This window comes from Notothenia rossii (genome assembly GCF_949606895.1).
Source record: "Notothenia rossii genome assembly, chromosome: 1".
Taxonomy (NCBI): Eukaryota; Metazoa; Chordata; class Actinopteri; order Perciformes; family Nototheniidae; genus Notothenia; species Notothenia rossii.
This window is the reverse complement of record NC_136912.1, coordinates 43,411,351-43,433,149: the sequence shown is the minus strand read 5'-3', so window position 1 is coordinate 43,433,149 and position 21,799 is coordinate 43,411,351. Positions and strand designations below refer to the sequence as shown.

The 21,799-nt window shown below is 39.0% G+C and overlaps 1 protein-coding gene across 2 annotated transcripts; it reads right to left on the bottom strand.

The window, feature by feature from the left end:
- Positions 1–1,312: 1,312 nt before the first annotated feature.
- Positions 1,313–9,696, bottom strand: sp6 (Sp6 transcription factor). Of its 2 annotated transcripts, none has more exons than XM_079686872.1 (2): positions 9,557–9,696; positions 1,313–4,539 (listed from the first exon to the last, which is right to left on the bottom strand). In XM_079686872.1, the coding sequence occupies exon 2, from the start codon at positions 4,413–4,415 to the stop codon at positions 3,495–3,497; it is 921 nt and encodes a 306-aa protein (XP_079542998.1). In that variant the 5' UTR covers positions 4,416–4,539; positions 9,557–9,696; the 3' UTR covers positions 1,313–3,494. The 2 variants fall into 2 exon arrangements, with proteins under 2 accessions (XP_079542998.1, XP_079542999.1); XM_079686873.1 differs by having other exon boundaries at positions 1,313–4,536.
- Between the last annotated feature and the right edge of the window lie 12,103 nt (positions 9,697–21,799).

The following is a 21,799-nucleotide window of genomic DNA, read 5'->3' as shown; positions in this document are numbered from 1 at the left end:
AACTATTGACGCCATGACATAACGTTCCCTTGAAGTAGTTTTAACCTCCGTTAATATAACGTGTGTAGATGATTTAGCAGCTGTTACTACCACAAGCTGTTACATTGTGGTATTAAATGTATCATGTTTACCATGAATGTATTGAACAGATGGTTTCAGTATGCATCATCCTTATGTTTTAGTGCAACTTTGAATTTCTAACAGCACCTCAAGCCGGCATCTCGACGATGAAGGCAAGTACGCAACTCAGAATGAAAATTGCTAAAAAAAAGAGTAATTCGTACCTAACCTTGTAGTTAATGTTGTGGGACGTATGAAATATGTGAACATATTCAATATTTTAAAAACAATTCACAATGCCCCACTTGTGAAATAAATTCAGTAATAAACATATGTAAGATAAATGCTTTGATATATAGTGAATTCAGAAAGTATTCAGACCTCTTCCCTTTCTTACCTCCGTATTTTGTTGCAGCCATAAATTGACACTTAATACACAACAATAATAAAGAGGAAACAGGATTGTATAACTTTTCAAATGTAAAGGTCTCCCATCTCTCTTGATAACCGTTGACATGATTCAACTGAATGATCATGAGTTCGAAACGTAAAAACCTTTTTATAAATACTTACAGCTCATGGGCCCCCAAGAATAATTGTGTATGATTCTTACAGTAAATGCTGTACACAGCCTTACAGTATCAAAAACTTCTTCACTGATCACTTCATTAATTCCCTCCAGCTGAACCAGGGGTGTTGCTTGGATCTAGCAACATTGGGGGCTTTAGCCAAGTTTGACAATTGTACTTTCGAAAATATATATGTATATCAATAGAGTATACAAGAATACACAATATGAAGTGTAAATAATGAATGAAAACTCTCTGTAATAGACCAATCTACCACCCAAACAGACACACATGGACATCGGGTACTCTATAAAAGTACAAAAGAAGAAAATCAATATGGTAGTAAAGCAAGAAGATGTTTTCCGTCATAAGAATTTAATACATTTCAAGAGCATCACACTTTTAATATAGTACTTACTGTAACTGTAAGCCCATATCATCTTATCGAGAAAAAATTAATACAAAATCAGTCACTGAGGGCCCCTTTAGCTCAAGGGCCCCTGGGCAGATGCCCAGGTTGCCCATATGGTAGATCCAGCCCAGACTATAAGTACTTTGACTAAAACTACTTTCATCTTTACTCTTAATAATTCTACTAGTAATAATATAATAGTGTTGTGTGTTGTCATAATTAATAAAACATTTAACAGCAAATAATAATAAATACAATTTCAACATGGACACAGAATATAATTTTTTTTATTTAAAAGACAACAATAGATTAAATACAAGTTATTACACCATGATACTTAACTTATTAAACGTTTTAAAATCTATTTTATTGCAGTCAACTAAAACATTTACTATAGCAACCAATTCAAAAATGTGTCCATCTTGCTCTACTGACCAACATAGAAAAGACTATCAATAACATCAACAACAAATAATATTATTAATACTCAAAACACAGCAATTGACTAATGTTTAAACATGGTCTTCCATTTATTATATTCTATACATAAATACAGCAATATTGAGCCTCCAATAATGCAAGCCCCTAAGATAAAGACATCTCAGCCTAATGACTGTGATTGGTTACATACATCCTAATAGTGCTGCTCACACTGCCCGCTACAGAACTAGTGATCAATTTATATAGATTATGAAAGTTAACCTTAACAAATTATTCTGCCTGTTGTTTTCTTGCATTTTGTTTCATTAGCTAGATTGCTAGCAACCTTTTTCTGCATGCTTATCCAGAATCCAATGGGTGTTGTGTTACAAAAATGGTTTGTTAAATGAGTTGAAAAACTGCAGACACACAAAGAGATCTTAATCTAATGTGTTGAGAGATAAGCCCTTTACAGACTGTTTGTCGATAATTGCGACTATAGCTTGATCCAACATGCAAATAGGTATCGAGCTGATGGTATTTTGAAGAAATGCATCAACCCACATAATGAGGTACACCTGGATCAGTAGGAAATCCTGTGACCTGTGAAGCAGTATCTTTTATTGGCCACTTGGGAGCGGCAGAAAAAACTGTAGATGCAAAATTGACATATTTTTACCGTTTAAAGACGTTGACGTGGATGAGAGCTGTGAAAACACAATATAGTTTGGAGATGGAAAACCGAACAATACCTCGGTGAAAGACCTGTGTTTCTTTGGATTTGCCCGTTTAAAACAAATGTGATCAAGGACATATACACAAAAGAAAAATGACAATGTAATTTAGTTGAATGGGAATAATGTTTTTCTATGGGCAAGTAATTGAATCTATTGGTTATATAAAAACATTGTTTGGTGGAGCTTTAAATCTTGTGCTTGCAGAGGGCACTGTGGTAAACTACCCTGCTTAGTGTAACTCAGCAACAGCACTGTTGACATACCGCCCTGTGGAGTCCAGTTGATGCCAAATATGATCGCTGTCTTCAGCATGTACCAAAGGATTTCTTTAATCTGGCAGCATTTTCTCTCCACGTCCATTTTTTGTGATCATGACGCTAAGCTCTTCCAGTGACTCTGACTCCTTTACAATTGTTTCTTTTTTTATATAATTGTCACATCTTGTTGTTCTCATCTGGTAACCTGGACCAGTGTTCACATTCTCATCATTACGTGTTATGCCAGAAGTGGCAACAGAAACACACATTTTTGGTAAATACGCCTTTGTAGTGCATTCAATTCCCATTTCTATATTATATTATATATTCACCAACATTATAGCATGCTGCCATAGCATTACTGCCTGTTGTATTTTAGTAAAAGTACAATTTAATCACTTACAACATCCACGCACACAGTTCTGTCGCACAAACTTTCACCATCCAAATGGCAACTGACCGTTTAAAAACGACATGCTGTATTATGTTCCAGTGGCTTATCACAACTTGCGCAGAAGGATACACACCATCTGAGACTTATACAAAAAACGGTCTCTTTTCTCCGTTCAAAAGCGTGCTGCCTTTGACATTAGTGTATTAAACTGTATTGGAGACAACATTTCTCCAACACCTCCAGCAATACATTTGATTCATTTCATTGTAAACAAGTTGCTACCTTCAGTTAATCTTTGGTCTACCGGTAGCAGAAGCTCTAGCAGCAACAGAAGTCCAGCAACAAGCTGCAGCTTCAGCTTGATCGCCTCCTTAGCCACCTTTCACTTGAATCCACAGAATCAGTCAATTATACTATGAATAAATTACAGTTTTTCTGTGTGCTAAAACATTTATACTATCAGAGTTTGCCTAGTTGATAGATACACAAGAAACACGTTCTGTCCCATCAGACTTCCATCAGTGAAGGTTTGTCCAAACCTTTTTTCTACTTTCTATTCTATTGTAAAACCAAGACACCTCTATGATAAAGAGGGAAAAAAATGTTAGCCCTTAACTGCAAAAAATGCCTCAGAAAGTGAGGAAATTACCCAGACTGCCCTGTCACACTGGAGACTGAGGGGTCCGTCTCACATTTCAGCTTCAGTGGTGGCTCTGTGTTGTCGGACACGTTTGAGGAAGACTGAGGAGGGGTGGGTGTATCGAAGCCTTTATCCATCCTCCCGTCTCCATTCACCCTCTCCTCCCCGTGTCCTGGCGGGGACTCGTGTGTGCGCATGTGTTTGGCTAGGTGGTCATTGCGCATAAACACTCTGGGGCATAATGCGCAGCTGAACTTCTTAGCACCGGTGTGCGTCTGAAGGTGGCGCTGCAGTTCATCAGAGCGTGTGAATCTCTTGCCGCAGAAGAGCCAGTTGCAGACGAAGGGCCGGTCCCCACTGTGCCATCGCAGGTGAGCCTTAAGATGCGAGGTCTTGGCGTAGGCTTTGCCGCAGCCGGGGATGTGGCAGTTGTGCATGTGCTTCCTCCTGCTGTCATCCGTGCTCTGGCCCAGCTGTTCAGCATGCACGCAGTTAGGGCAGCGACACGCAGTCTGGCCCCCGCCTCTGGAGGAGGAGCGGCGCTGAGGCTTGGGCCGGGCGGAGACAGCGTTCTCCTGCGGTTCCTCCAGGGAGTACGCTTCTTGTTGCAGCATTTCAGGGGCCATTGGCTCCATCTTGAAGCCATCCTGAGAGAAGAGGTGGGATGAGTGCGAGGCTGGAGCAAGTTGAGATGGAGGCAGGTTGCACAGGTGTGGGTCGGATCCGTAGGGCCCTAAAGAGTGCTGCAACCCCATGGAGCTCCCAGGATTTACTGAAGGCAAGCCGACATTCTGCCCCGTCTGTAGGTCAATCCAGCTCCCTGTTTGGACGTCCCTGTGGAGTTCCCACCAGGAAGGGATGTTCATGTCTTCTGAGCTGCCACTTGGGGGTGCTGTCCGCAACCAAGGCTCGTAAGGGTGGGCCATGAGGGAAGCTGGGCAAGGTGCTAGACTGTTGATGGGGTTGGCGGCTCAAAATCTTGTTCACTATATTTTGGGTAATGCTTAGAAGATTAGCACATGTTGAGATGGCGGTGTGTCCAAAAACCTGCTGAAAGAAAGAACAGACAAACTGTTATATCTTCAAATCTGGTATCAACTTCTCACTGTGTTGCATTTTCTCAATGGCTTCACTGAACTACATGCAATGACTTCAAAGCCTTGAGGTCATTTTCCCCCACTCTGAAAGACTTTGAAATACTCAGCCTTTGCTGATCTAACGTTTCTGAACTTCAGAAGTGCAGACATTCAGGCCTAAATCCTTCTGTCTACAACATTTAAACCCTAAGCACACCTCCTTCATTGCCATGGATACTGCCGTTCTCACGCTGCGTGGCCGAGGAGGCAGGAAAGAGGGGGAGACAGACGTGTCCAGGCAGAAGCCTGCCACATGCATCCGCTGCCAGGTACTTCCCATGGAGGACAGTCAAAGACAAGCGCAAAGAAAACAACATCATTGGCCCAGTGCAAGGCAAAGGCAGTGGGGGGGGGGGGTGACAAGAGTGAAGGGGAGTGTTGACAGGAGAACAGTTTGGTAAAGGAAGAAGTTCCAGGGAGGTATGGCTGCGGGCCAAAGTCTATTTGTACGTCTCTGAGGTTTGTGGAGATGAAACCTGGCAGACAGGAGAACCTGTTTTTTATGAATCACACATGATTTACAACAGGCCTCCAGGCAAGATACAATAGGAGCCCCGTAAAACGGCCCGCCTCGAACACACTGGCGGCAGAAAGCATCAACAGTTGCAGACTGACGGCATTCAGGAGCCTGAGAATGGGAGGGAAACAATGACATGAGAACAATACTTTATTTACGTAATTATGGGCACACGCTCTAAAACAGCATCCTGTCCCCGACACGCTCCAGGTATGTCCGTTTGTACACGCCACTGCAGCGTCAGTCAGAATGAGGAGGGGCTCTGATTTCAAAGGTGACATAAAGCTTGGTAATGTTGGACAAGTCTGTGGAAATCCATGACAAGAAGCTACCGGCCTACAAGACCTGTGCTCGGTTTCAAACATGTCCCTCCCCCAAACAATCTTGTTGACTTCCACCACACCCCCATCCTCCAACATCTACAATTATCTTTACAGCAGGAAACAGTAAAGAAGGCTGAAGCTTTGCTGTCTTAATCTTGATCACTTGCTGTGAAACCATATCTGATGGAGCAAGTTGCAAAAGTATGTTGATCAGGTGGAGCGTAGACACAGTCGGTGTAACTCCGATTGACAGTGAAGGAACCCCTCAGTAAATCCAAATTTGTTGAGTCAATACAGCCAAACCAAGACCATTACACGGCCTTCTCAAAGGTTCAGTCAAAGCAACTCAGAGATGCTTTCTGGTCGCAATGAAATCGTAAAGCAATTAGTTTGGAATTCCCTAATGAAAGGTCTGGTGTTAAAGGTCAAGCTGATTTATTTCATGTCGGCCTGGAGCCAGAGTCGCTGCTCTGTAATCTTTTGGGAATGTGACTGGGATGCACAGCGGAATGGTCCCCACAACTCCACTCTTACTGACACAACCGTAAACAAACCAAGACACCAGCATCCGCCTCCGCTCGCCAAAGTGCTGGGAGTGCCAGGAGCTCCTGAGGGAAACAGCTGGCATAGAGGGGCCCCAAGGGGGAGGGCAGCCCTTGAGGAGGAGGATGGTACAGAGCAATGACAGAGCTCTGGTCATAAAACCTGCCCGACCAAGACCCAGCACGGCCCCGCTTTATAGGTCTGCCATAGGGAAGAGGCGCAGACAGGGAACAAACTCTTTTCTAGATTTCTACAACACTTCAACAAGTGAGGCACATACACATCGCAGCCTACTAACACTACCTCACAGGATATATTGTACTTTGAGTTTCAAGCCACTTTCTATGTTAAATAGATTGGTATATAAGATAGTGTTTGGATATGACTCTGAATGTTTTATTTGTATTTTATTCTATTCTTAAAGGTGGGGTAGGTAATTTTGGAGAAACCAGCTAGAATTTGAAAATACACAGCTGGAAAAAATCGGCCACTTCCTTACAGAGCCCCTCCTCCAACACACACAAACGCGCACATGACCAATGAGGGCACGAGATAAGTTTGTGCACAGATGGAAGGCTGACAGGCAGGTAGGCCATCCAGTTATTTTAGCCGGGCCGGCTCGTGCTTTTTACAGTACTACGGCTTCCACGGATGACATTTTTTTATGGATTTTTTGTCAAAGCACATATTCACATATATATACATATATATATTCATTGCTATCGGGATGTTAAGATCATTCCTTGGAATATAACAAAAAGTGTATCTCGAGCCGGTTTCTCTAATTTACCTACCCCACCTTTAAGTAATTTTGTAATTCTTGTAGATTGTCAATGCTGTGACATAATAATTTCTCAACTTTTTCTCAACAATAAAGTACCTATTGATCTATCTATCTTTTCCTGAGTTTTAATACACTTCCAGACTTGTTTCTTCTGATTTGAAAGCTAATAATTGTGATTTTCAAGACTGATAATCTGCTCGTTTCAATTTTGAGGCCTTATTTCCAGAATAGTTTATGGGTTACTTTTTTAAAATGTATTCTGCCATTCAAAAAATGGGAGTAGAGCAGATCAATTCGACTGGGACCAGGTCAGTTGTCAGAGTGTACCACGATGAAAACAAAAATGTTGAGCCTGGAAATGCTTGACATCACAACAAAATGTTAAACTTGAAGAACTTGGGTAAAGATCAAAGTCAGCCAGCACAACAGTTATTCAAAACCTGGTGAGTGCAATAGTTAGGGGCCTTTCAACATAGTTTCTTTTAGAACGCTATGCTTGATTTGAAAAGGTAATCTGCACACCTTGGTGGAGGTAAGGTTAGTGAGACACAGAGCTGGAAGTGGAAGGCTGATCTGGTCTAATCGGTTCCAAGATAGCTTAGATATGGATGACAGTTTGACATGTTCAGTGATTTAGAGTGTCTGTGTGACACTATAAATCACTGAACATAATTGCGTAGAATGCATTTTACTGCATCTCATTGAAATATGTACTGCAGTTGTTGGGACATCTTTAAGGAGTCTTTTTGTTTCCTTCTCTCTTGCAGTAAACAAATTGCAAGAGAGAACTGACATTTTCAGAGCCTTCATTTGTAAACCAACATAAATCAAATACAAGTGTATTTTTGATCAAGTTTGCACCTAATTTCCACTTAAAAATGTAAAAGCGTACAAACACACACTGTCGTGTTTCAACAGGACTTTTTCACTATACTATTTGATGTGCTTGTTTAAGTATTTATGTTGAAATGGAGACAAAGATTAAAAAACAAACACGTAGACAGAATGTTATGTTAAATAATATGTACAAAATGTGACATAATGTGATATGTACAGTATATACAATGGTTACTAAGAATATCACTTTTTCCGTGCAGTTTTAATGTATATATGTACCTACCTTTAGTTTAAAAATGTCCATTTTAATCTGTATTCTATTTTAAACATTATGTGTATTATAATACTTTTCATTATAGAATAAAATGTCACATACAAACATCCAATCGGTTGATACAAACGTGAACTGTTTTAGGTTAAACTACCCAACATTAGTCAAAATGTGCTTTACCTTTTGATCCATTTACAGATTGAATTATCAATAATAATAATCCAATACTATGACAATATAACACCGACATCCCATTCTGCATATCTGTACTTGAATGTGTTGTCCTCTCATCCCATATAGTTAGTTCTATGATTGAACTTAGTCAAACTTTTTAAATAAGACTTGTATTTGACTTTGTGGTATTGCTACTTTCCCTACAGTAAATTATTTTAACTCTTCCACCACTATATATACGCATGTCTTATTAATAAGTCTTGCACTTGGTCAATCGTCACTGTCACTCCATGGAATTGTTTTTCCAAATAAAACCTTTTTCTAAACAAAGATAACTAATTCAAACTATTAATTATTAACAATAAATCCCGTAAATCCTATCATGTGCACTTTGAATAATAATTTGAATTAAAAATCTTCACTGGGTCCCTTGGGGTTATTACTACAGGGAACATATACACATGATATGGCCGTATACTTTACAGTGACAAATGGGAGAAAAAATTACATTAAACCAGAATTTAAAATGAACAGCATCAACAAGTCACGGCAAATTTCTAAAAACAGCATAATGGACAGATTTCCTTCCTTCCTTTCTTTCAAACTGAATATGAATGTGAGTCCTATAATGTGGTAATTGCTTTAAAGTGAAATATGTTTTAAGATTTTAAGACTGCATAATAATTTGTACTTGAGTAAATGGCACACCAGGCTACATCCCATTGGAGCTAACCCTCCACACCTACAAGTCAAGTCAATATAATATTAACTATAATATTAAACCTCAACTTTATATTACTATAATCTACAGAAATTAATGTTTTTTAACTTTTGTATCAAAATAAATGCTTTGACTTCATTCTTCAGACCCCACAGCCAGCAATCTTAAACTTCAGTTGTAAAAAACAATTGACAATATATTGTTATTTCATATAGTTACAGTGGGGTAAGATACATCAGATATTTTACTTATATAAAACTAGAAATACTACAGTGTTAAAATACTTCGTTACAAGTAAAAGTTATTTTCTTCTTCTTTCAATTACTTTATATATTATTGCTGGATATCTTTAACTGTTATGATATATCATAGTGTATTTATATTTTGTTTTAGCTTAAAATCAGAATCTGTAAAGTAATTTGTAACTCATTTTGTCATAGTAAAAAGTACAATATTGGCTTCCAAACTGTTGTGCCCATGCCATTGGTGTATAAAGAAGCATAAACTAAAAATACTCAAGTAAAGCACAAGTAGGCTACCTCATATCGATATCGTATAAGTACAATACTTCAGTAAATGTACTTCAATACATTAAACCACTGTTTATTTAACTTTAGGTCTCAGGGTCTTCTCGTGGGAAATATATGTTAATTATTTCTCCAAGTCAAACCAAAGCATGCTTAATAAAGCAATGTAATGTTGAGATATATTCATTTATAGTGGAGTAACAGACGCTTATCTCGCAGGGAGAGAGAGGTTACCTGTTAGTGCTGGAGCTGCTGAGTTATTCTGAATAAATGCAGCTCGTAGTCTCAGCTCTGCTTCTTCTTCCCGTCGTCGACAAACGTGCACAGGATAATATCCTCATCATATTTCATCTGATTATCTCCATCGCTGACGGTCAAAGTGAGGCAGTATGATCGTTTTGGCGCACAGGTAAGCAGTATGGTGAGTAGTGAGAAACTTCATGATAGGCTGTGCATCTTCAGTGCCTCCAGGCCCCGCCCCCCGCTCGGCCCGCTCCCCCTTGGAGATGCGCCCTCCCCGGCTTGAGGTGAGGACACGGCTCGCTTTAAAACCCGGGATCAATGAGACGGTCTTCAGACCTTCAGAAAATATATTTATTATGAGGTAAAGTCCAGTGGTGTAATGTAACTAAACACATTTACTCAAGTACTGTACTTGAGTAAAACATACTTGTACTTTATTTGATTTTTATTTTGTGCTACTTTATACTTTTACTACAGTTTTTTTTTTTTAACACAGATTGTTCTTGTTAGGGTTAGGGTTACCTCTTATTTTTACTTCACACATTTACATATTTAGTTACTTGAATATTTAGGGTTATTTATACAAAATGTAAATCAACACACATAATTAAATATTATTATAGGTTAAGCTACCCAGTTTATTGTATAAAGTATTTCATGTAAACCCCCCTTTTACCAAGGATGAACACATTAATGCACTTATAATTTTAATAGAGTAGCTAATTAAAATACTTAATATATCTGGTGTTTAAAAGGACCATTTTGCATAACGTGTACCTTTACTTTTTGTACTCAAAGTATGTTTTTACACTACTTTTTTACTTTTACATAAGTACAATTTTGAATGCTTTACTTACTTATACAAAATAAAGTAACTGAGCACTGCACAGTATACTTCTTCCACCTCTGGTTACGTCTAATCCTATAAAAAGAGGCTAGCTTAATATTTGTTTTCTGTTTTAATGCAAGTGACATTTTTTAAATGTATATAAGTTTAATTTAGCTCTTTTATTGAAAATGCTTGTTTGAACTAAGAGCAGCCTGGCGTGTGGTTATATGCAATTTAAAAAAGTCTTACATTCTAGTGAACATGTTTTGACAATTATCCATTTTTACTTTATATTTAGGGTTTTGTGAACATAAACCCTTTTTTGTTGTAATTGCCGTACAAAATAGTTTTGGCTTTAGTATACTGTGGGCAATCATTTTTGTCAATAAACAATAGTAGACCTTTTTACATTTTGTAAGTAGCTCCACACTCTGCTGGCTCAATCTGCTAAAACCATGACATTTTGTTGAACAATTGTGGTTTTCTGTTTTAACAGCGACATGATTATTATTCTTTCACACAAGTTTCATTCCACTCTTTTATTTGTTTAATATGTCCAATACTTTGGGAAGACTGCATTTTCCTTCTTTGCATCAAGGAATAATCATACTAAAATTAAAATTAAAAAAAATTGATGTCCATTGATGGATTTAATGTCATCATATGTGGCAATAAAGGCATGTGGTTGTTTGTGTGTTTTATTGTATTGTGATTTTGTATGGACCTTTGCCTGGTCTCTCTTGTAAAATGTGATATATATATATATATATATATAATAGTATAGTATATATAATCTCAGAGAGCATAATGCATACGTTACATACACATATATTCAAGAAAATATTTCTGCGTTTTATTTGATTTAATTTATTACAATAGTTGCCATTGGGCTGGAGTAGTTCAGTTAGTAGAGCTGGATGCCCATTGGTGTTAGGTCTCCATGTGGTGGACCCAGGTTTGAATCCAGCCTGGGACCTTTTGCCGCATGTCTTCCCCTCTTTCTTCCCTTTCAACACTATCACTTAAATAAAAATGCAAAATAAAATAAAATGATTGACTTTATTATCAAAGCTATAGCTAATACCGTAAATAAACACAAACTCTAAAGATTTGATACATCTTATTCTCATGAGACACTGTTAGCTACAGCAGTGATGTTGCAAATCAACTTTTCTTTACTGTAGCACCGGTGCAGTAACCTGCCCAGTGAAGTGCAGTCTGTGGATCAGGAAGTTAAGACCTGGAAATCCTTTGATTGAGGACACTCCTGAGGTGGTTTGGCTCGGGCCAAAACACACAAATCTGGAGTTCTTACTCTGCAGAAAACAGGGTACCAGTTATTGAGCGACCTGAACCATTCAGAGGAACAGCATCTCACATTAGAAAAAAAACGTGTTTTACCTGACAATTGAACTGCTACAAATGGCCAGAGTGCCAAATAAATATAGTTCCCAGCTTGTAATCCTCGGTATATGTCAGAGTTCAAGTGACTGCTGTGGCTTTCAATGTGCATCACGCGTTTAATAGTTTTTAACATTATCTTCCTTTAAGGGCTTTCTATTTTATTTTGTCTCCTCACTGAGTTAATTCCTTTCCTGTCACAGCATGTTGGGGGTGCAGCTTCAAATCAACTGACAAACACAGACCACAGACAGGCCGGCGGGAGTCACTTCCTCTCTGCTCCTCCGTCTCTGGAACAGCACTTTACAAACGCCATGCGTGGACACTAACTAAAAGCTCAAGCACTGTATGTATAGGTAAAATTTTGAGGAACTTTAAGAAAGTATTTCCATTTTCTGTTAAAATTAAATGTATACTCTGCTACATCTTAGTACATTTATCTAAAAACTTTAGTTGCTTCAGTATTCAGTTTATTAACCCTCCTATTGTCTTACTTCCCCCCCCCTTACTTTGGTGTTCGCGGTCAAATTTGACCGGTCCTGTTTTAACTGCTATTACGTTAACACAAAAACCATTAATCATCACCAAATTTCATTTAACACCCTTTCAAAGTGTAAATATTGTATCAGACTACTGGTATACATGAAAAACTGCAGTAAATATACAAAGAACAGATACTGAACATATATTGTGTGTGCCAGGTGTGATCCATGTGGGGGTATGGGCACATAAGAGAGGGAAATGTGTCAAATTGTTCTGTGTGTGTGTGTGGGGGGGGGGGGGGGTGGGTGTGTGTGTGTGTGTGTGTGTGTGTGTGTGTGTGTGTGTGTGTCTGTGTGTCTGTGTGTCTGTGTGTGTGTGTGTGTGTGTGTGTGTGTGTGTGTGTGTGTGTGTGTGTGTGTGTGTGTGTGTGTGTGTGTGTATGTGTGTGTGTGTGTGTGTGTGTGTGTGTGTGTGTGTGTGTGTGTGTGTGTGTGTGTGTGTGTGTGTGTGTGTGTGTGTGTGTGTTTTATCTGATCCGGATGGTTACTAATTCCTTTTCTTCATGGCGGTCAGTTTGGCCGGGAACACCATGGGTGTTACAAAGTTGACTAAATCATCCAAAATTCAACGAAAGTGGTGATCAGCAATTGTATATGTTCAAATGTCTACTGTGAAGGATATCATAAAGCCTTAATGCAATCGAATGTAAAACAAAAAAGTTATGATTGATGAAAGTAGAAAATCGGTCAGATTTTACCCGAAGACAACAGGAGGGTTAATATAACATTTCAAAATAAATGATGATGTAATATCATAGATTTAGCTACCCAGCAGCATGTATAGTAATTATAATAAGCTTTTTTCTCAAAGTACTGTACATATTTGTGCATCAGTAATACTAACACAGTAATTAAACATATATTATTGTAAAATGAACCATTTTGCATATTGAGTATGCATTTTGGTGCAATTTCTTTTTAGATTTATACTTAAGAATGATAAGGTGAGTAAAACATAACTTGTGTTACGACGTTTACATTATTCAAAGATCAAAAATACTTTTTTCACCACTGGAAAGTTTTAATTTTAAATATGTCGCTGGTGCTTTTCAGACTGACATTGGTATAATGTCTCATATCTTTCAGCATATTTCACTTGAAGGAAGATCAGGCCACTGAATTGAAGACCACACACCACGACTAAATGGTGTTTACACAAATCTTTAAATAGTCAAGCAAATTTCCTCGTGAATACAATGTAGCACAATCAGAAAGAGACTTAATAACATTTAATTACATTGCAAATCCGTGTAGGGGCTTACAAATTCTCCTAATGATTTAGATGTGTTTAGATAGCTCGTTTTTTTGTATGTCTGTCACTGCTCACATATTTTTCTGTATAAGAGTTTATGCTGTGTACATGAAAATGTTTGTGGTTCTTTAAACTTGCTTGCAAGGAGGCTTTTCCTGAAGTACTGGCATTTCCTCTTGTCATCAATCCAGCAAAACTCCCTGTGAATGTCAATGTGGTAAAGTAGAATCTATGTATATGAATGCAGCACTGCTGACCTCCATGTGCTGTTTTCTTATGACAAACCCTTCCACCTACACATGTTACATCTCGCCAATCATACAAGAAAGCAAGCACAAAGCCAATGTTTGACTTAAATCTCTTTTGGAACTAAGAGTAACAGGGCGTGTGGCTATAGATGCAGTTTGGAAAATCCAGAATGCTAGCGGAAATTTGTTGCCAAGGATTCATTTACTACTTTCTTTTTGGGCCTCTGTGAACTGCTGCTGCCCAATCCACCATACATTCTTTTTCGTTTTTTCTTTCTGTAAACTCTTTTAATTAACTCTGGTCAATAGTTTTAATCAATACAAGATTTAAAAATTAATAGTACACTGTTGGGGAATTTCTGACTACCTCCACAAAACTGAGCAAAATCCAACTGCTAGACCATATTTTGTTGAAAAAGTAAGTCAGTTGTTTCTTTCTTTACAAAGGTCATCAATTACATTTTACATTAATTGAAATGAAATAAGTTCAACATTTTGGCAATTACAGCTTTTCTGCTGAGAGTAAGTTAAGAAGATGTAAACTGTCTTTGGTATGCTAAATATCACAAAAACGTAGCTTAGCTTAGTTTAGCATGAAGACCGCTAACAGGGGAAAGGAGCTGGTCTGGCAATGAACAAGATTAACAAAATATGCAGGTCTGCTCCTCCCTACATGCAGATCACGCAGACTGCGTGGGGCCTCACCTCACGAAGGGAGCCTCATCTTGCGGAGGGAGCCTCATCTGGCGGAGGGAGCCTCATCTGAAGCGTGAATGCGGCGCACCTTTATGCGGCGCAATTAGTGTAAGCGTGCGACAGTTTCACCGCGGCGAGACTCCGGCTGCACTAGACTTCCCCCATCCCTCGTCGACGCTCTCGACTCAGAGGGCCTCATCACATAACTTTGCGTGGGGCCACATTGAATGAGTAATTTTTAAACCTACACACATATTGTACACACACACACAAACAAACAAACAAACAAACAAACAAGATACAATATGTTAATAAGTCTCAAATGACACAACAGTTAGCTAGCTAGCTTATCTTATTCTGTCTCCACTTCCCGACTTCTTCCTTGAGTTGCGAAGGCGGAGGGACTGTGCTTGCTAGCTAATTTATACTTTTGTCCTAAAGAAGAGGCTTTGGTATCTTCTGAAGTAAGTTGAAAACCAAGCTAGCTGTTTCCCCATGCATGTGCCTGTCTCCTGGTGGTAGCTTTAACTTACAGACATACGAGTGCTATCAATCTTTAGGAATAAAGCACATAAGAGTCTTTCTATACAAATCAAACAATTAATCTAATGGCTATAAAGAACCAGCCATTACAATAATTGTTTTATTACTGGAACTATTCTCCAATGGATTACGCACCCTAGACACACTCTATTATTGCTTGCTATTGTATTTGTAATTGCAGTAATTAGCCAGGAACAAGTTTTTGGAGCCTTTGCTTGGTTCCCCTGAAGGTTAAAATAGTTTACGTGACACATAATTCGTAATTCTTAAGCTTTCCGTTTGTGTGTGATTGTATTTCTCTGAGTACAATGTGTTACCTTAAAGGACATGTGCTTTGTATACAATATTCCCACCCTAAAAAGTTGGTTCTGATTCTGATTCACTGGCTTGTGGCTGGTTTGACTTGTCTCTAGTCCCACGGGAACCACGCTGCTGTCCCAGACAAATCCTCCTGCCAACACGCCAGCCTCCAGAGATGTAGGCCAGCTTAAGCCCTACTTCCCCTCCAGAGGCAAAAAAAATCCAAACAAAGTAAACAGTAAGCACCTAGTAGTCAACTTCCTTATCCTTGTTAATTATTCAAAATCCCGGGGGAGAGACCGGCCCACAGTTGTCTTCTGAGTCACTTTTTTTTCCTCATACAAGCACTCACTCACCACAAAGCCCCCCCTTCTCCTGCCTCCCCTTTCAACTTCAAACCCAGTCATTTCTGCAAGCTGCGCTTTGATTGTACCAAACACCTGTATTTTTCGAGGAGAGACTTCCTTGCGAGCCCCCGCCTCCCATCTTTGATTGTTAAACAGCAGTGGCGCCGTCATTACTGTGTCTGTGCGACTGATGCCGCCCAGCTTCCCCTCCCATCTTCCAACTCCTTTCAACCAGAACTTTAATTGCTCAGTGAACATTTGGATTGCTTTATTTTATCTAATTTTCAAAAACCCTTTTTTGTTTTTGAAGGGTTGTAAAACTTTAATGCGCCTTGCTGGATTTATCGGATGATGATCACAGATTTCGTAACAGTTAACACTGAATACGAAATGTCCCCACATTTGTAATAAGAAGTGAGAACTTATTTTTTTAATTTAGAACATATAGTTAGTCGTAGCCAGATAGACACACAGACTGCAAAGGTTTTTCTAACTCACCTCAGTACTTTAGTAATCCTTCAGGAAGACAAACAGACAGACATACACTTACACACTCACACACAAACATACACACACACCTTTGCAGCAGTAATACCATGCTTTATTAGACGGCCTCTCCTGCCATCCTGTCTCCCCCTCAGATTAATATCCTCTGGGCTTCTCACCAGCTGTTTCCGTCCCATAACACCCCTCATCTTCCCCCGGCCGGCCCTCTGCTTCACATGGGCTTACAAACTGGGCCACTTTGCCTGCGTGTCTCTAGGAGTGATCTTTGGCTTAACACTTTGTTGGTTTGTGTGTGTGTGTGTGTGTGTGTGTGTGTGTGTGTGTGTGTGTGTGTGTGTGTGTGTGTGTGTGTGTGTGTGTGTGTGTGTGTGTGTGTGTGTGTGTGTGTGTGTGTGTGTGTGTGTGTGTGTGTGTGTGTGTGTGTGTGTGTGTGTCGATATGTGAGTTCACTCAGCCAGCTGAATGCCGGATCTTGTCCACACAAAAGTAAACGCCCGCTTGCAGAAGGATGGACCAATTTGATCTTATATTACTTTATCTGTTAAGGCTTTTAGGTGTTTTAACAAGATAAGCAAAGGACAATAAACCCATGGCCATAACTTTTGTTTCTAAATCATTTTTCATCAATTAATTATTTAACACAACTGTTGGTTGTCAACGTGATATGATGTATTGGTGTATTTACAAGTTTTGTCTGTTTAATTTCACTCTGTCTGTGCTTGTTTCAGTTCCCTAGTGTGTGTGTGTGTGTGTGTGTGTGTGTGCGTGTGTGCGTGTGTGTGTGTGTGTGTGTGTGTGTGTGTGTGTGTGTGTGTGTGTGTGTGTGTGTGTGTTGTGTGTGTTTGTGTGTGTGTGTGTGTGTGTGTGTGTGTGTGTGTGTGTGTGTGTGTGTGTGTGTGTGTGTGTGTGTGTGTGTGTGTGTGTGCGTGCGTACTGTAAATGTGTGCGAGGTCTCGTTTGGGTGTGTCTGCCTTTGGCTCAGGTGGGTGTTTACTTCTCATGGTGTTTTTACTGTTTGTGTGCAAGGGCAGACAGGATGTGCAGTGCTTGTCAGCATGCTCCAGGAGATGAAAGGCCGGAGAGGGTGTGGAAGTAGCCGAGTGCTGTTCAGGTAACAGGTTGTCTTCTCAGAAATCTCTCAAGAATTCTGTCCTGTTGCCTTCAGCATTCCTAGTGAGCCACCAGTGAGCAGCACTCACCACCATGCTGCTTCAGAATATATCTCAACACCTCCCACAAATCTGGCCATAACTGAAAGCCAATAGGGTCCAGGTGCTCACTCTCAAAACAAAAACACTTGTCGAACCTTTGGAGCGTCTCAGGCACCTCTTGTTCCCTTTACGCTCAAGTGTGCGTGTGAGCTGTTATTACACTACTGCCATAAAACTGATTGCATCACCAAAAGAAACAACATGAGTCAGTTTTAAGAATGGTACCTATGACGTGCATATTGATGAGCAATAGTTACGGACACGACAGCAGTCTGGTTTGGTCGCAGACTTACTAAGAATGTTGTCGGTCTCTGAAATGCAGTTGGGCGGGTTTCTATTACTAGAAGTAGTTACAGGTTCCGAATCCTTGACATTCCTGGTTGTCTCCTCTTGTTAACGCGGGGGAAGTCATTAGTTTGACTCTATGTTGTCTATTTACCTAATCTGAAACACTAGATTGTTATGTGTTACATAAAAGCATTTGAGAAGCCGTCATTGGAAACAAAACAATATTTGGCAGGTGATTGGACGAAACCAACGAACCAACCTGTCAATAACAGGCTCACATCAACCAATTAGATAAACAGGATGAAGCCGGTCGGGGGAAGATTCAAAACATATTTTCTATCTAGAACAGCCATAAATGCAGTTTTTTTCTCTTCTTTCAGGGAAATAATACTCTCCAGTTCTGACATAAATGATGCTACACCATCTATCTGTTATGCACACCTAAACCACAGATGTCTAAATGGTAACCCCCAATTTGCAAAACTCTTGCAAGATATTTAGGGAAAGGCATTTTGTAGTTGTGTTTGAGACGAGTCGTTGGCAGTCATCTTGTGAGACTTACTGTCTCACAAGATTTTTCGCAAACTTTCAAAAATCTATGCTGGAATTAGCAGTGGCCAGAAATGTATTCAAATTGGAAATGTGTACTTGGATGGTCTGATTAAATTGTGGGGTCAAAGGTCAAGGTCACTTTGACCTCACCTCCGTCCTGTTCTTGTGAACGCAATATCTCGGGAGCACCTTAGCTTCAAACAGCTACTTGGACTTGAACTGCTCGAATTTGGTGGCCCAATGTCAAGGTCACTCCGACATCGCAACACGTGGCCACACCTCAAGAATGTATAAGCTATGTTCGGCAATTCGAAACAACGAGGATGAAGTGATGACATTTTGGACAGACATAGGTTCAAAGTGCAACTTGACTTCTTGCCAAAGGAATACATTCATAATCATAATGTGGAAATTCTCCGAAGCTGTTCTGTGGTCTCCACCAACTCCTGACTGAAATGCTAGCTCTTTAGCAGCTAAATGCTTTACAATGACTACTAGCTAGTAGCTAACTTTTTATGATTGACTTTGAAGCTTTGATTAGATTAGTTGTTTTTTCAGCCTGTTTAGAAACAATGAGCTTTGTATGGCTGAAAATGAATTTGATAGAAAGATGGTTGAAAAAGTTCAAAAAACACTAAATGTCATTAAAATGATTGAATGTGTCAATCCAGACACTGTGTCCACACGCACCGTTTTGACTGGACTTTCTTTATACTGCATATACATTACATTATAAGACAAATATGACCATCGAAAGAAGCAGGGACTGGAAGACATGAGAACCTGTTCAATAATGTTAGCAGCTTGAAGAAAACTTATTCGCCTTCACTGGATTTGACTTGAGAAAATATAATAATGCATTTCTTGAAACCACCAGATCTAAGTGTCTGATCGTAGTTTGGGTGGTTTGACCTTTTCAAAACTCTGCAGGATTAAGTGGAGTTTAGATTTGATCAATGCAAAGAGCAGGTGAACCGTTTTGGGAAGTGTCTGGAAAGACTGAGCCCACAGACAGGAAGTGTCAACAACATACAGTAATTCAATGAAACACCGGCGATAGGACACACCCACTCCATAAACCCACTGACAAACAGGAATTCGCCCAACTTTAATTACACTGATTAGCCAACATGTGATCCTGGTGTAGTTTCATAGTACAAAAACTGTGACTTCTTGAAAAGGAAAAAAAAAGACACATCATCTTTATTTTGCAAATTGCTGCAAACAAATAGTCCTACAAATAGCTAGTTGAAAGTTTCATTAATACCTCAAAAGTAACACAATTCGATTTATTGAATAGTGTCATTTGCAGTAACTGTCTGCCATTCTGCATAATTTTACTAGGTTCATTACAAAATGATCAAGTTATATCTGCAGATCCATGTTTCTTTGACCGTTTTCAGTCTGTGTCATTATGTGTCAAACAGTTGTTTTAAAGACCCATGATCAGTAGATGTATAGTAAATACATTTATTAAGTTACTATACTGAATAACACATTTTGTGGTAATTCATTGATTATTTATATTTGATGAAATGTTATATTTCCTAAAATGCAGCATTATTTATTTATTTAAATGCACCAGAGTAAGCCAAGAGGCTATTTTTATATGAAGTCCCTGGAAAGATGTTGCTAATGCCCCTGTAAAACGAATTATATCATATATAGATTATATTATAGCATAGTTGATGAAAATCAGTAAAAAAACGAAAATGATAGAATCCAATACTCTATCATATAGGAACCATGTTAAAGGTAGGTAAGAATGGAGAAACCAGCTCGAGTGGGCTAGAATTTGAAAGTACACAACCGGAAAAAATCTGCCACTTCCTTCAGACTTCCTTACAGAGCCCCTCCTCCAACACACACGAACGCGCACATGACCAATGAGGGCACGAGATAAGTTTGTGCACAGATGGAAGGCTGACAGGCAGGTAGGCCATCCAGTTATTTTAGCCGGGCCGGCTCAGATGATTGGTCGTGCTTTTTACAGTACTACGTCTTCCACAGATGACATTTTTCAATTTATTTGTTGTGAAAGCATTTAATATATTCATTGCTATCGGGATGTTAAGAGCATTTCCATGGAATATAACAAAAAGTGTTTCAGAAGTGAATTACCTATACCCCACCTTTAAGTTCAAAGGTTTAAACAATAGCTTTATTAATGACAAACATATTTTAGTAATGCCTTTAATTGATCACTTAAATGCCGTTAATAAGATGCTAGGTTATAAACAATCCCTTTGGTTGGTATTTATCCTCCTTCTGACACTTATTATATATTTTACTTCTCTTTTTTTAAATCTTATTTTATATATTAAATGTGGTGGTGGTGGAGTGCATGGTTTAAGAGCAGAAGCTAATCCCAATACACTTCTTTAGCCAACTGTTTCCCATGAACTTCAGTGAATTGCAACATCATTCAAAGATATATAGTTTTATTGCCATATGCACAATAGCTAAAACATTATTGTTGGCAAAAATAATCTCCCACAACAGTGGAACGTACAAGATACTAAAGACATACAATAGTGCACAATGGTGAAAATAAAATGCAGGAATAAATACACTATGGACATTTTAAATAGATGATAAGAATTAACAGCAGTCCAGGCTATGAATTAGCAGATTCCTGAGGAATAGCTGCACCACGTCGCAGGCTGTGACTGAACTCCTGTAAGAGGGAGACTGTGATCGGGACAGTGGCCCCAGAATACGAAAAATCATATCCACCTCATGAAACAGATTATATAGTTATAGTTTCATATTTGAGTTCTCGTTAACCTTATTTATGTAATTCATGTGGTGGTGGTGTGGTGTAAGAGCAGAAACTGAGCAAAATCTACTTCTTCAGCCAACTGTATACAAGTGCAACGTCATTCAAAGGTTTTATTGTCATAATGCACAATAGCTAAAGCTAAATTGTTGACAATGAAAATCTCCTCCAACAGTGCAGCATACAATATGGGCTAGTAAAAGTCAGGAAGAAGTCAAATATGGTATGGTAATAGGCTGTGACTGAACTCCTGTAAGCAGTGGTGAAAAGTAACTAAGTAGATTTACTCAAGTAATGTACTTAAGTAGAATTTTGAGGAAATTGTACTTTATTTGATTATTATTATATTATTATTTCAATGTCTTACTACTTTGTACTTCTAAGTTCTACCCACTACAATTCAGATGTAAATTGTGTACTTCTACTCCACTACTTTAGTTACTTCACAGATCTGGATGAATGATGTGAAATATAATCATCTCTTAAATCAGACTTTAGTTCCACCTGGAGTCAATCCACAAGCTGCCCTGCAGTATACAAAGTCATTCAAACTAGCAACACCTTTACCAGCTTTGAGAACACTTTAATGATCAATCATTATAAAACATATCATATATATTATTCTGAAATGGACCAATCTGCACAACGAGTAGGCCTACTTTTACTCAGAGGTGGGAGAAGTGCTCAGAACTTCTATATAAGTAAAAGTAGAAGTACCAGAGTGTCTTATTTAAATATT